Source organism: Dipodomys ordii, unplaced genomic scaffold, assembly GCF_000151885.1.
Source record: "Dipodomys ordii isolate 6190 unplaced genomic scaffold, Dord_2.0 Scaffold12, whole genome shotgun sequence".
Classification (NCBI taxonomy): Eukaryota; Metazoa; Chordata; class Mammalia; order Rodentia; family Heteromyidae; genus Dipodomys; species Dipodomys ordii.
Genome location: NW_012267228.1, coordinates 24,756,994 through 24,770,679, shown reverse-complemented (window position 1 = coordinate 24,770,679; position 13,686 = coordinate 24,756,994). Strand labels below are relative to the sequence as shown.

The 13,686-nt window shown below is 35.5% G+C and overlaps 1 protein-coding gene across 1 annotated transcript in view; it reads right to left on the bottom strand.

Moving 5' to 3' along the window:
• Nucleotides 1-12,892, bottom strand: part of Slc4a7 (solute carrier family 4, sodium bicarbonate cotransporter, member 7) — a 57,995-nt gene extending 45,103 nt beyond the window's left edge. Inside the window, 5 exon segments of the mRNA XM_013010463.1 lie at nucleotides 2,683-2,871; nucleotides 5,154-5,314; nucleotides 5,787-5,925; nucleotides 8,920-9,066; nucleotides 12,790-12,892. Of these exon segments, the coding sequence (XP_012865917.1) occupies nucleotides 2,683-2,871; nucleotides 5,154-5,314; nucleotides 5,787-5,925; nucleotides 8,920-9,066; nucleotides 12,790-12,892 (739 nt within the window).
• Between the last annotated feature and the right edge of the window lie 794 nt (nucleotides 12,893-13,686).

The window sequence follows — 13,686 nt, the reverse complement described above, 5'->3', positions numbered from 1 at the left end:
GCTCAAGTGGTAGAGCGCTCACCTTGAGCTGAAGAGCTGAGGGACAGCGCCCAGGCCCAGAGTTAAAGCCCCACGACTGACCAAAAAAAAAAAAAGCTTCAGGCCAATCGGTTACATAGCCAGACGTTGTCTCAATAATGAACAGAATAATAAGAATAAACTGGGCACTAGTAGCCCACACCTGAAATCCTCACTACTCAGGAGGCTGAGATCTGAGGGTTGCTGTTTGAAGCCAGGCCACACAGGAAAATTTTTAAGATTCTTAGCTCCAATTAACCACCAGAAAGCTAGAAGTTGAGCTGTGGCTCAATTGGTAGAACTAACTACCCTTGAGCAAAAAAGCTCAGGGACAGTTCTTAATCTAGAATTCAAGCCCTAGTACTGGAATAATAATAATAATAGTAATAAATTAATATGCTGGATGCCTATCTCACATCTATAATACAAGGTACCCAGAAGGTTGAGGTCTAAAGGATGGGGTTCAAAGCCAGCCCAGAAAGAATAGTCCAACAGCAAAACAACAAAAACAGAGATGGTGTTCTACAAGTGGGAGAACTCCATCAAAACAAAATGAGCAAGTATGAGTCTCTGAGCTTAAACCTCAATACCAGCAATATTATTATTATTAATAAATCTTAAAAGTATACTTCTCATATACTTTTTTGATGTTTTCTAAAACATCAAATCCTTTTAAATAAATACAAACCTCTGAATAAGCTAGGTAAAAAAGCATTTCACACATAAGAGCAAAACAATTAAATTTAGCAGGTTTTAAAAGTCATGCATACTTAGACACACACCACTCAATTTCATTATTAAGTTTCATTATTAAAGAATAATATTGTCTTTTCAGGTAAAACATGAGAAACACAAGAAATATTCAAAGCAACATGTTCAAAAGATCCTAGAAATATTAAAAATATGAACCTTTAAACCATAATCATCATTTACCTAAAAAACTAATTACATGCAGAAAACTTATTAAATTGCAACTATAATACAACAAAACAAAATGATATCAACTATATTGCTCAAGTGGCAGAGTGCTTGCCTAGCAAGAGCAGGGTCCTCGGTCAAAATCCCCAATACTGGGGGAAAAAAAAAAAAGAATCATGATTAAAAAGAAATTGAAGAACTTTAATAATGGTTTAATATGGTTCCTCTGGGTAATTCCTTTTACCAAGGGGAAAATATAAAGTAAATCAAAGATGAAAAAGAAAGTTAAATTGTGTCATTGAAATTGGCTTTTAAATTAAATTTAGATGCACAGAGACTTTTATTCTTCAGATTCCTTAAATATACCAATTTACAATTTTAAACCTATTTTATAAAAAGACTTTCAAGATCAAGTGGTCAAAGTAAATATGTTACACTGAGCTGCAAACGATTACTGTCAACTTTGATTACATTAAATCCTATCCATCTATGGCTATTTGATTATACAATACTTAAAAGACATTCAACTGTTTTGGGATCAGAGAAGAACAGAAAGAAGCCTTGCCCCAACTATACTTATCACTGAAATATGATTGGTAACAGTGGTGACCGGAGGCAACAGTGACCTCCTAAGCTACTCTAATGCTCTGCACCTGCATTTTCCAGGTTCCCTATCAACATAGCACTCCTTGGGAGACAGAGAATCCAGTGATATATTCCTCTGTGTTAGACTCAAGTGTACAAGCCCTGAGAAATTAATAGAGGAATATGGCTATAAAAACAATCTTCTCAAGTCCCGTATACCCTGCCACCAACTCATACTCATGAGAACAGCGAAGAGCTAGAGTCAGTGACTTTGGAGTCTGAGTCATTTTCAATCAGCTGAAAAAGACATTACTTTGGTGTAAGATAGACCATTTCATAAAAACCTTTCATAAATTTATGTAAAAAGAAATAAAACTGACAGATGTATGTGGCTTACACCTGTAATTCTATCTATTCAGGAGGCTGAAGTCCAAGGATCAAAGCCAGCCCAAGCAGAAAAGGCCACTCAGATTCATCTCCACCAGAAAGCCAGAGGTGGAGCTACGGCTCAAGTGGTAGAGTAGTAGCTTGAAGCAAAAAAAAAAAACTCAGGGACAGTGCCCAGGCTCTGATTTCAAGCCTCAGGACTGACACATACAAAAAAAAAAAAAAAAAGAAGAAGAAAAGGCAATAAAATCACAAAATGAACCCCAAAATACCCTTTCTATGCCTGAGAAATACGCTAGATTCAAACCTAAGATTTATTATTTTTAATGTGTATTTTTATGTAATTGATCCCAAACCCCAAGTAAATCCAAAAACAAGTAACCCTGAATAGAAACAAAAATTCAAAAGTAAAGGACAGTGACTATGTTTAACTGTTACTTAGAAACTACTTTGTGCCATTTTCAGTAACAGCAGATGCTTTTCTTCAGTGATTTCTATACATAATGTTTAATGGAAAATTACCTTATGCCTATCTGTAATCCCAGAACTTAGCAGTATGAGTTCTAGAACAGTCTGAGCTACAGAGTAAGATCATTTCTCAAAAACAGAAAAATAAACTAACAAAGATACATACAAATATTTCAGAAATAACATTCTTAAAACAGAAGGTCAGAATGACCCAGAATATCTTTCTTTCCTCAAATATTGGTGGCAACACACTGCAATGTTGTTAGAAGAATGTTAGCAGAAACTAGACGCCACAACTTATCTCACCATTCCTTTCAAGCAAGTGAGGGTCAGAATGTTTCTTGCCTATATCTGCAAAAGATCGAACAAGAGGAATTCGACTGGTGAATCTTTTCTCGTTTTGGTGGTGATGTCTCTTCAGGAGAGCTTCTCTAACATTCTCTCTTATGGTCTCATCTAACTGGCCAGAGGCTATCATGTTGTCCAATACCATATCTAATCAAAAGAAAAAATAAGTTATTGTTAATAAGCATAGAAGTAACTGAACAATTCTGATGAAAACCTTGACAAAAATAGATCATTAGCTCTAGAAGTAATATATTCTCCAAATATTGAATGGCATGCATAAATACTATCTATCCAAGAAAAATAAGACTAATAAATATCATATTAATGAAGCTGTGATTATATATTAATGGCTTCTTACAGTTAAAAATATGGGAGCAATAAATTTTACTAGCTAAAAATTCAAAATTATGGGCTTCCTAGGTTGTACAGTTGTAGTAGATGAATACCAGAAACCATGTATTCAGTCATTAGCTTGTTAATGATCGCTTATTATGTGCTAGGAATGAGGCAGTTAAAGTACAAAAGTTTATTCTCTTCCAGAGTTGGAAAAAAAAAAAAGAGCAAATAGATAAAACATTATAAAGTTCTACAAAAAGCAATGCATAGGGGCTGGGAAGGTGGCTCAGTGGTAGACTGCTTGCCTTGAATGCATGAGGTCCTAGGTTCGATTCCTCAGCACCACATAAGCAGAAAAACTCAGAAGTGGCGCAGTGGCTCCAGTGGTAGAGTGCTCACCTTGAGCTGAAGAGCTGAGGGACAGCGCCCAGGCACAGAGTTCAAGCCCCACGACTGACCAAAAAAAAAAGCAATGCATAGCTGGGCATCAGTGGCTCACACCTGTAATCCTAGCTACTCAGGAGGCTAAGATCTGAGGATCGTGGTTCAAAGCCAGCCCAGGCAGGAAAGTCCGTGAGACTCATCTCCAATTAACCACTAGAATACCAGAAGTGGCGCTGTGGCTCAAGTTGGTAGAACACTCGCCTTGAGCTGAAGAGCTGAGGGGAAGCACACAGGCCCAGAGTTCAAGCCCCACAACCGACCAAAAACAAACAAACAAAAAAAAAACCCAATGAATTAGATTGTAACAGAAATGGAGGAAATGAAAATAAATGCCCTTACCATTGTGTACATTACCATACATGTACAGACAGGTACTGGTGGCTCATACCACCCAAGCATAAAAGACCCTAATCCTGGTGAAACCCAGGACCTTGCAGTCTACCAATTGAACAATATAATATCCTCAGCCCTTTTAGAATTTTTTTGAAGGATAATTTTCACAACTATGATAGATTACTCTGAAAGAAAACGAAAAGAACCAACCTAATAGGCAAACGAAAATAGTAAGGCAAAAACGACAGTTTAATAGAGAAAGAATACCAAACCACACATCATTTACGAAAAGCACTATATTGTTTTGCATGAAAACTAGAGCCCAAGTAAGGTTCATGTCTGCCTTCAATACTCCTAATTCAAATTTTCAGTCACTTTTGTGAAGAAAGAAATCTGAAAATTTAAAGATTTGCAATATAGTCAATTCTAACAATCACATAAAATTCAAAGGTTTCTAGCCTGGGATGAAGAAAGAGGGAGATTGAGAGAAAAAAAGAAAGCCAACATGTTAAACTCATGCTTTTGGATTAAGCAATTTTAGTGGTCTAATCCAAATAACCCTCCTCAAGTCTCTCTCCTTCATTTCTATTGCTATAACTGACCACAGATCAGGTCATCTTCATTTCTTGTTTATACTATTCCCAAGACTATTTTAAATCCAAAGCCACCCTAACATTCGATGGCAAAATAGTCCTCATGAAGTATACCTCAAGATGATTACTCACTAAATTAAAAACAAATAACCCTGCCATCTACCAAATAAAATTATTCAATATTACTCAAAATCTCTCTTTTCTTATTTTCCAGCACACCTCACACTGCTACTCAAGAAGTCTGTATACTCCCATGGAACTGAATGTCCTGAGAGTCACACCTGTCATTTTCTAGACTTTCCTTCTCACTGTGCCTCTCCTTAGAACACCTTTTTTTCTCTTGTACTGCATGGTGCCTTTTATTTACCTTGTGCTCAGATTTTATGAATAAGCTGTACAATTAATCGTCTATGGACTTTCACTAGGCACCACGGTCCAAAAATCAAAGAAACAAAAAACTTGTTCCCTAAAGTTCCAGAGAACCATCTCTTATCCCAAAGAACCATACTTGCTTATGGTACCAGTCTCTTTTTTATATTATTTCTAAATATTGGTAAGCGTCTACATTCTAGTCTCAAAGCTCCATCACAGGCAAAAATCCTATGTCTGTCCTCACTCTGCACCTGCAATGAACACAGATGTCACACAATGTCAAAAGAGCACTTTATTTCTTTAACTATCTCTAAAATCTTGGTGAAGCATGCATGTAAAAATTTATTATACCTGCTATTTCATCTAGAGTGCTCGCTCTCATGTCCAGCATGACTGTGCCATTTAGGATGCAACTCCGTAGTTCAAAAAGACTGTGCAAAGAAAGAGTTGCCACATAAGGTTTACTCCACCGGTCACCACCATCTTCTACATCCTCTTCAAACTTCAGCCATCTAAATAAACACAGAAAACATTTTATAAATAATATTCTAACTACTCCCTTTAACATAACAAGCACAACTTACTTAAAAAGAAATAAAAACTCACCAGCATAACCAAGCATAACTTATTTAAAAATAAATACAAAGTCACAAATTTGTTAAGACAGGTTGTAAACCTATTTCCACAAACTAGGCCAATGCTCTTTTTAAGCTAGTAGAGTGAGCATATAAAAACAGAATTATACTCCTTTATAGTTCCTACAATAATGTACTTCCTCTTATTCATATTAAGTAAAAGCATTTAAGTTAACAGGACAAATTTGGGAACTGATAGAAAAAGATAAAATTTCTAGGCATTGAGACAAGGAAATTCTTCAGTTTTAAAAGCAGGTATATCTCATACTTTCAATTTAATATTCTCATCACCAGCATAAACAAGGAAAGCCAACTTCAAGTAGGTACAAATGTCAGCATAATTAATTACCTGGCAGTTTCTTTCCATTCATATTCTTCTCCATCTCTGTAACACAATTCATCCATTTCCGTGAAGAGATCATGGGGAATGTGTTCCTCATCATCATCCTCAGTACCAAGAATAAACTGAACTCTCTGGGATGGAGTGTCTGAATAATATGAAATTTAAATAAACTCTTTCTTTACCTGATTGCAAGGTAAAGGCAGTTCTGAAAATAAAACATTTGTTATAAAGAAATACATTTTACCAAAACTTCAGTTTTTAAAATATTGTAATCTGGAAGAAAAATCAGGCCCAGCAATAAAGACAGAAAACAAAATTTGTTGCCCTAAAATTTTAAATTATATTGAAATAACACCTCCCCATTTATACAGGCCAACAAACAGAATATGAGAAGAGGATAAATGAGCAATGAGAAGGAATGACCGAAGGAAAGGGCAGATCTAAGCAAATTACACAAAAATAGAAAGGTAAGATGGGGGAACGGCTAAAAGATACTGAAATTATTCTTAACTTATTGATAGTCTACTTAGATTATACTGACAGTAGGACTAAGTGATAGTCTCACTCAATGTACAGTACAGACTAGCCTGGAATTCATGATCCCTCTACTTTGTGCAGCCTTCTCAAACAGCCACTGTACACAGCTAACCTGATTAATTACTGATCTTTCTAAAAGCCCCCATTTTGGTCTGACAGACATGTTACTGTGTTTTTGGTATGATACAATTTTGTTTGATTTTTGACTCATTTTCCTTGAGTTAAATTTTCTCTACTTTACTCCGTTTTCTTAAATTGGAAGCTTAAATCACTGATTCTCAACCTTACTTTTCTAATACAACTTTTTCTCATCCTTTTGCACAGTACAAATGAAACAGTGTCATTTTGCAAGACTGCCTCCATTACTTGCCTATACTGCATTTTTATTTTCAATGAGTTCAACATACTTTCTAACTGCTGTCATGATTGCTTCTTTAACCTGTGATTATTGAGATCCCGCTATACTATTTGGGTTCCCCTCTTTAGGTTATAGCCTAAATCAGATTCTGGATAGTAAGTTCAGGCAATCATAAGATTTACTGTACTTCCAAGCTGCCTGCAGTCCATCCAACATGTGTAACTATTGTCTCACAGATAATAGTTTTCCAAGTATTTTTTTTTTAATGGAGGGCAGTTCCAAACCTCAGTTATAATATAAATATATTCGGGGCTCTCATGTATAACCTTGAGACTGTAGTTAATAACAATGGATTATATACTTAAATGTGTTTAGTAATTACATCTTAAGTGTTTCTGCCACACACAAAACAAGACATCTGGTAAGATAAGTGTATTAATTAACTTTATAATGAGTAGTCATTTTACAATGTAGCATACCCTAAATATATACTTTTTATTTATCAATTGTACCTCAGAAAAGCTGAAATTTGTGGTGATGTAGAACCAGTGGAAAAATAGAAAAATTAGTAAGGAAAATAAATGGAAGGGAAAATTGAATTCCTGTTTGCCACTGCATCTTGAAGCATAATCTCTTCTTTAGAAAAAAGGGGAAGTAGTAAGAGACACGTTCATTGCACTTTCTATGTCACAAGTTCATAGCTAATTAAGGCCAAATTAAATCCACTTCAGGAACACAGATCTTTTTAGATTTATTCCATTTAAAAAGTCAAATATTTTGAACATTATTTTTAAATCATTATATTATGTCAGAAATATACTCACTTCCACAAACACTCTTCTAGTTTTCTAAACAGTTTCATCTATAAAAATATTATGTACCATTAGAAAATAAAAGTCAGGTATGGTGGTTCACATCTGTAATTCCAGCTACCTTGGATGTAAATGAACAAGAGGATCATGGTTTGAGTATAAGCTGGGACAAAGTTAATGAGGACCCATCTTAACCAACAGCTGGTTAACATGATACCCCAGCATCATGGGAAGTATTCATAGGAGGATAGCTGCAATCCAGGCCAACATGAGAAAAAACTAGACTCTAAGCCCAAACTAACTGAAGCAAAAAGTGCTAGCGTCCAGATCAAGTGGTAAGATTGCTTAACTGGCAGGTTTGAGGCCCTAGGTTTTAACTCCAGCACTGCAACAATAATTAATTTTAAATTTAAAAAAAAAGCATTTTCTCTTTATCTTCTCTCTATATAGAAATGCCTGATTTTTCTAATTTTTACTGTCACTCGTCTATTTCTAGGTTTAGATAATGAGGTAATGAGGATTAAACATTGGGTCTCACACTTGCTAGATAAGTGTTATGCCTCAAAAGGTTAAGATCACCTCAAAAATAACCACAGCAGAAAAGGTCATAAGGGTGTAGTCCTGAATTCAAACATTAGTACTCAACACCCCTCTGCCCCAAAGAACAAAAGCACTCAAGCCTTCCAGGAACATTAGTATTATTCATATGCTTCTTTAACACATAAGTAATAAGAAATATAACTGATGGGCTGGGAAGGTAGCTCAGTGGTAGAGCGCTTGCCTTGCATGCATGAGGCCCTGGGTTCGATTCCTCAGCACCACATAAGCAAAAAGAAAAAAGCCAGAAGTGACGCTGTGGATCAAGTGGTAGAGCGCTAGCCTTGAGCTGAAGAGCTGAGGGACAGCGTCCAGGCCCAGAGTTCAGGCCCCACGACCAGACCCCCCCCCAAAAAATTATATTATATATATATATATATATAACTGATATATATATAACTGATATATATATATATATATATAACTGAAACTTTCAGAGATAAAAATCCTAAAAACCTTAAAGTTCAATAACAAAAGCCAACTTTTAACAATGCTAAAGCTTGAATGTAATGAAGGATTTTTTTCCCCCCACATATACCAAGAAGATCTTAATCTAGTTACCAAATGTTTTTCTTCTTAGAAAAATTTTTTAGTGTATGCCTACAATGCCAGCATTTGGGAGGCTGAAGTGGGAGGATTGAGTTCAAAGGTGGCCTGGTTCTACAGCAAGATTCTGCCTCAAAAAAAAAAAAAAAAAGGGAAGGAAAAAATATGACTTTAATTGGTATCCCCCAGTGTACATAATGTGCACAAATTACTACAGATTTACAATTTCATAAATATTCAATTAGAAAAATTTTAACCTGTTATCAAAAGAGCAATTATTTTCTCTCACCATAAGAAGGAGATTCTCGCCCATCTTCTCTATCTGATTCTTTATCTTTTCTTTTCCGGTGATGATGCCTATGTCCCCGATGCCTGTGGCGCCGACGACTCTCTTTACTAAAGGGCACATGAACACCAATGTACACAGCCCGATGACCTATTAAAAATATATGAATGGTTTTCCAAGAGGGAAAAAAAAAACCATGAAACATGAATGGTTTTCCAAGAAGGAAAAGCAGTGTTCTGAAATATACCAAAATTTACTCTAACAAAATTATATATTAGTTCATGTAATTAACAATGGTGAACTCTAGTTTCTTATTTTACAGAGCCCTATACAGAGTTGGAGATGTGATTCAGTGGTAGAGTGTTTGCCTAGTATGTGTGAGGCCCTGGCTTCAATCCTCCGTACCACACTGGTTATGCCGAGGTATCATATCATAACTGTTGATTATGATTATTAGATTACTGATAAAAGTATTAGATTACTGATATTAGATTACTGATGTAAGTATTTGTTTTTACTTCTAAAACACATTTTGAGCCAGGTGGTAGTGGCTCAGCTGAGAGCTGAGAATCATGGTTCCAAGCCAGCAGCCAGGAAGGAAAGTCTGTTAGACTCTTATCTCCAATTAATCACCAGAAAACCAGAAGCTCAAAGTAGTACGGCGCTAACCTTGAACAAAAATGCTCAAGGACAATGCCCAGGCTCTGAATTCAAGCTCCACAACTGACAATAAATGAATGAATGAATAAATAAATAAATGACATTTTGAAAAGACCCATTTAAAAACAATACTATACAGATATAACTTTATTTCATCTACATATTGGCCAATGCTCGTTACTAGACACCCAAAAGACATGCTTTAATGTCGACTGGCTACTTCACTTTATGTATGCCACATAATAATATATGTTTACTTACCATTTTTTTGAGTTTGAGTTTTTAGAACAAGGTCTAAACTGTAAGGGTATTAAATGGGAATGATTCAAATATGCCAATTAGAAGGTAGAGAATTCAGAGTAGATAAAAAGGAATGCAGTTAAGTATTGTATACTTTTAGAATAGACTTCTGCTGGTATTACATTATCTTGACTGTCTTCTGCTAACAGCAACTGAAAATAGCAAAGGCATTTTAAATGAAAATGCATTTAAATGAAATGCCTATTTAAATGAAAATGCATCATGGAACTAGTTAGCAGTACTATGTCAACTACAGAGAAAAGAGAACTTGATTTCCTTAAGTGGTTTAAAATGCATCTCCTAATTAAGTTGTACTTAATAGAAATATATTACAAGTTCGATATATACAAAATATATGCTACCAAATTGCGTTTTTTACGTTTATATACAAAATAAAAAGGCAATGTGAAGTTAATGATCCTTTTTTTCCTGTCTAATTTACTAAGACAGTCAGAAAAAAATACTTGCAGAAGCTCTTCCAGGCTGGCTTGGAGTTCACAATCCTCTGCTTGCTGGGATTACATAAGCACACACTACTACACCTGGCCTCTTTAGAAGGGATTGGAAACTACATTCCATCAGCATCATTCCCTGACTTCATCCGAAAACTTGTTGAGTCACTAAAAATCTCATTGTAGTTCCTAAGTCAATACTCAACACTCCTAAAGATTTTAAGGTCATCAGAAACTTGCAGAGAAGCAAAACTTTTTAGTTGCCTGTAGCTCATATTCCAGTTTAGAGGAAACAAGAAGTTACTGATGTCTTTTGGTTTCTAGTATAAATATAGTAAATAAACAACTTTTAAAAGAGGTCTAGACTTATGGAAACTCACTTAACTAAAATTATTTGTTTAAATGTTTCCAACTACCTAGTACCCTCCCTAGCATATATCAAGTGATTCATTAGGAAAAAGTTTCACTAGAAAATCCAAGGATAAAAATGAATTGTACAGGGTTTCTTTGTGGGATAACAAAAATGTTTCTAAAATTAAGAGTACTGATGGCCTCCTAACAGAATGTAGGTAAGCAATGTGTGCACTCTTTAAAATGGTGAATTATATTTCAATAAAGAGAACTATAATAAAACTCAAGTGATTTCACAACTTTCAGCACATCAAGAAAAGAAGAAATAAAGGGTCAAAATACTGAATTGTAAAGCTGTTACTCCAATTAGCACTAATGGGTCTTGGCACACAAGCCTCAGTGAACGAAGACAAAAATAAATTTAATGCACTTGCATTTCAAAAAGGCTATAAGTAGGAATATATTAGAATCCAAAGAACAGGGGAACAAGGCTTGTTTTCTCTGCTCTTATTTATTATATGTCTTTATTATCCTTTATTCTAACAGTCCCTTTTTTCTAGAAGACCTAGTAAGCTTAGACTTAAAAAAGATTTTTAGGGGCTGGGAAGGTGGCTCAGTGGTAGAGCGCTTCCCTTGCATGCCTGAGGCCCTGGGTTCGATTCCTCAGCACCACATAAGAAAAAAGAAAAAAGCCAGAAGTGGCGCTGTGGCTCAAGTGGTAGAGCGCTAGCCTTGAGCTGAAGAGCTGAGGGACAACGCCCAGGCCCAGAGTTCAGGCCTCATGACTAACAAAAAATAAAATAAAATAAAATTCATCATCTACATGAGAACTCCTATGTTCTCTATCTCCTTAAAAGCAACAAAGTAACAGCTTCCTATAGGTTTAGTTCTCACAGATGTTAATACAAGATGTGTTCCTAGAAAGACTAAAAATGTCTATCAAAAACTTTGCCATCAACAACCACACCTCACAAAAGTGCTCAATATTAATCAATATTACATATTGCTACTCTATAGTATTATATCACATCCACAGAGCCACATGTGAAGATGGGCACATTGGTCTAGTATGTGTACTGAACACTCAAGACAGATCAAAACAGACCTTCACTTAAGTTATCTTTCCACTACTCTTTAAGTGTCATGAAAAAACAAGCAAAGAATAAGAAACTTATGGATTAGAGGGGAACAGAAGATAAGATATAAATGCACTCTCAGAACTTGAACTGGGAAGTCCAGTTGTGTCTCAAGTAGTATAGTGTCATCTTAAGCAAAAAAATGAACACTACCAGAACCCATAGTTCAAGCCACACTAAAAGCAAAATGCATACTAACATACTTACTTATCTTAAAAAAAAAAAAAAGAAAAAGAAAAGCCACTTCTGAATTCCAAACAAAATTAGCAACTTAGTAAAACAATTAACCAACTGATAATTAATGTTAATTTCTGTATTTTTATAATTGTAAGTTGAATACAAAGCTAACAATGTTCTTCACATTAGGAGACTGAAAGTATATACATAAATTTTCTGTGCTATGTTTGCAGCCATTCTGTAAATACAGTATTAAAGGAAAAATGAAAAAAAGAAATCAGCATTTCTTCTCACTTAAGGAAGATAAATGGAGAAATAACTAATTTGGCTACACAAAGCCTATGTGAACATTACTGTACCATTTTAAAAGGTCAATGTCACAGGCCCATGCATTTAGATAACAACTGGTTATAACTGTGGCATACTAGTCTGCTCATAAGAAAATTACCTCACCTGACTGAAATGAAAACAACAATTAACTGATACGTAACTAACTTTTCAGTTTGCCCAGTAATAGTAACTACCAGTGAGGTTTGAAAGGCTTTCTGAAATATATCTTATGCCAATATTTCAATGAAGTAAATAATCAGGGGTCATTCAATTCCTACATTAGATTGTCACATAGGTGTTTTACTGTACTATTGTTTAAACTGTACAAGAAAGTAATCAACAGTTTTCTAAACGACAGTTCTTTCTCAAACAATGAAAAATTCCAAAAAAATGGTAAACCTTAAGAACTCTAACAAACATAAATTGATCACTTGTCTAGCTAAGAATGGTATTTCAAACAAACTTACTTTCTAGTTCTTCTTTTTCAAACTTGGTATTCACATTTGAGCTTGTTTTGCCAAGATCCACAACAGCTTCTTCATCAGGACCCTAAGAACAAATGATTCTCATTTACTCATGAAATCACACTGAAGATCTGTTATATACATTTGAAATGGCTCAAAATGTGCAACAGCTTGCTTTCTCTCAAAGAAATAAACTCTTACAGTTAACTGCATTATTTTCAAGTATGTCTGTAGGCAATTTGCTGTTGTCATTGTGTGTGTGTGAGAGAGAGACAGACAGAGAGAGAGACAGAGACTGAGACTGAGAGAGAATCTAAATAAACAGGATTATTTCATCCTCAAAAGACAGACTTTTCCAAGAAAGAATGACATTGCCCAATTTGTTAGGAAATGGAAAGACTTGGAAAAAACTATATTAAGTGAAGTAAGCCAGGCCCAAAGAAACATAGGTCCCATGGTCTCCCTGTTTTTTGCGGGGGGGGGGCGTGTATCGGGGAGTCGGGTCATGGGGCCTGAACTCTGGGTCTGGGCGCTGTCCCTCAGCTCTTCAGCTCAAGGCTAGCATTCTACCATTTGAGCCACAGTGCCACTTCCAGCTTTTTTTTTTCTGCTTATGTGGTGCTGAAGAATCGACCCAGAGCCTCATGCATGCAAGGCAAGCGCTCTACCATTGAGCCATCTTCCCAGCCCTGGTTTCCCTTTTATGCAATAACTAGTATGTGACTGGGACAAGCAGAAAAGGTCAAAAGCTATCTATGTACATATGACCACATAAGATGATATTAAGCGAAATGAACCCCAAGATAGGGACACAGTGGTTTTTTTCTTTCTTGCTATTGTTTCTAACATATTTATAATGTACATGTGATTTTGTTGTTGTTGTTTTGTATGTTACTCTCC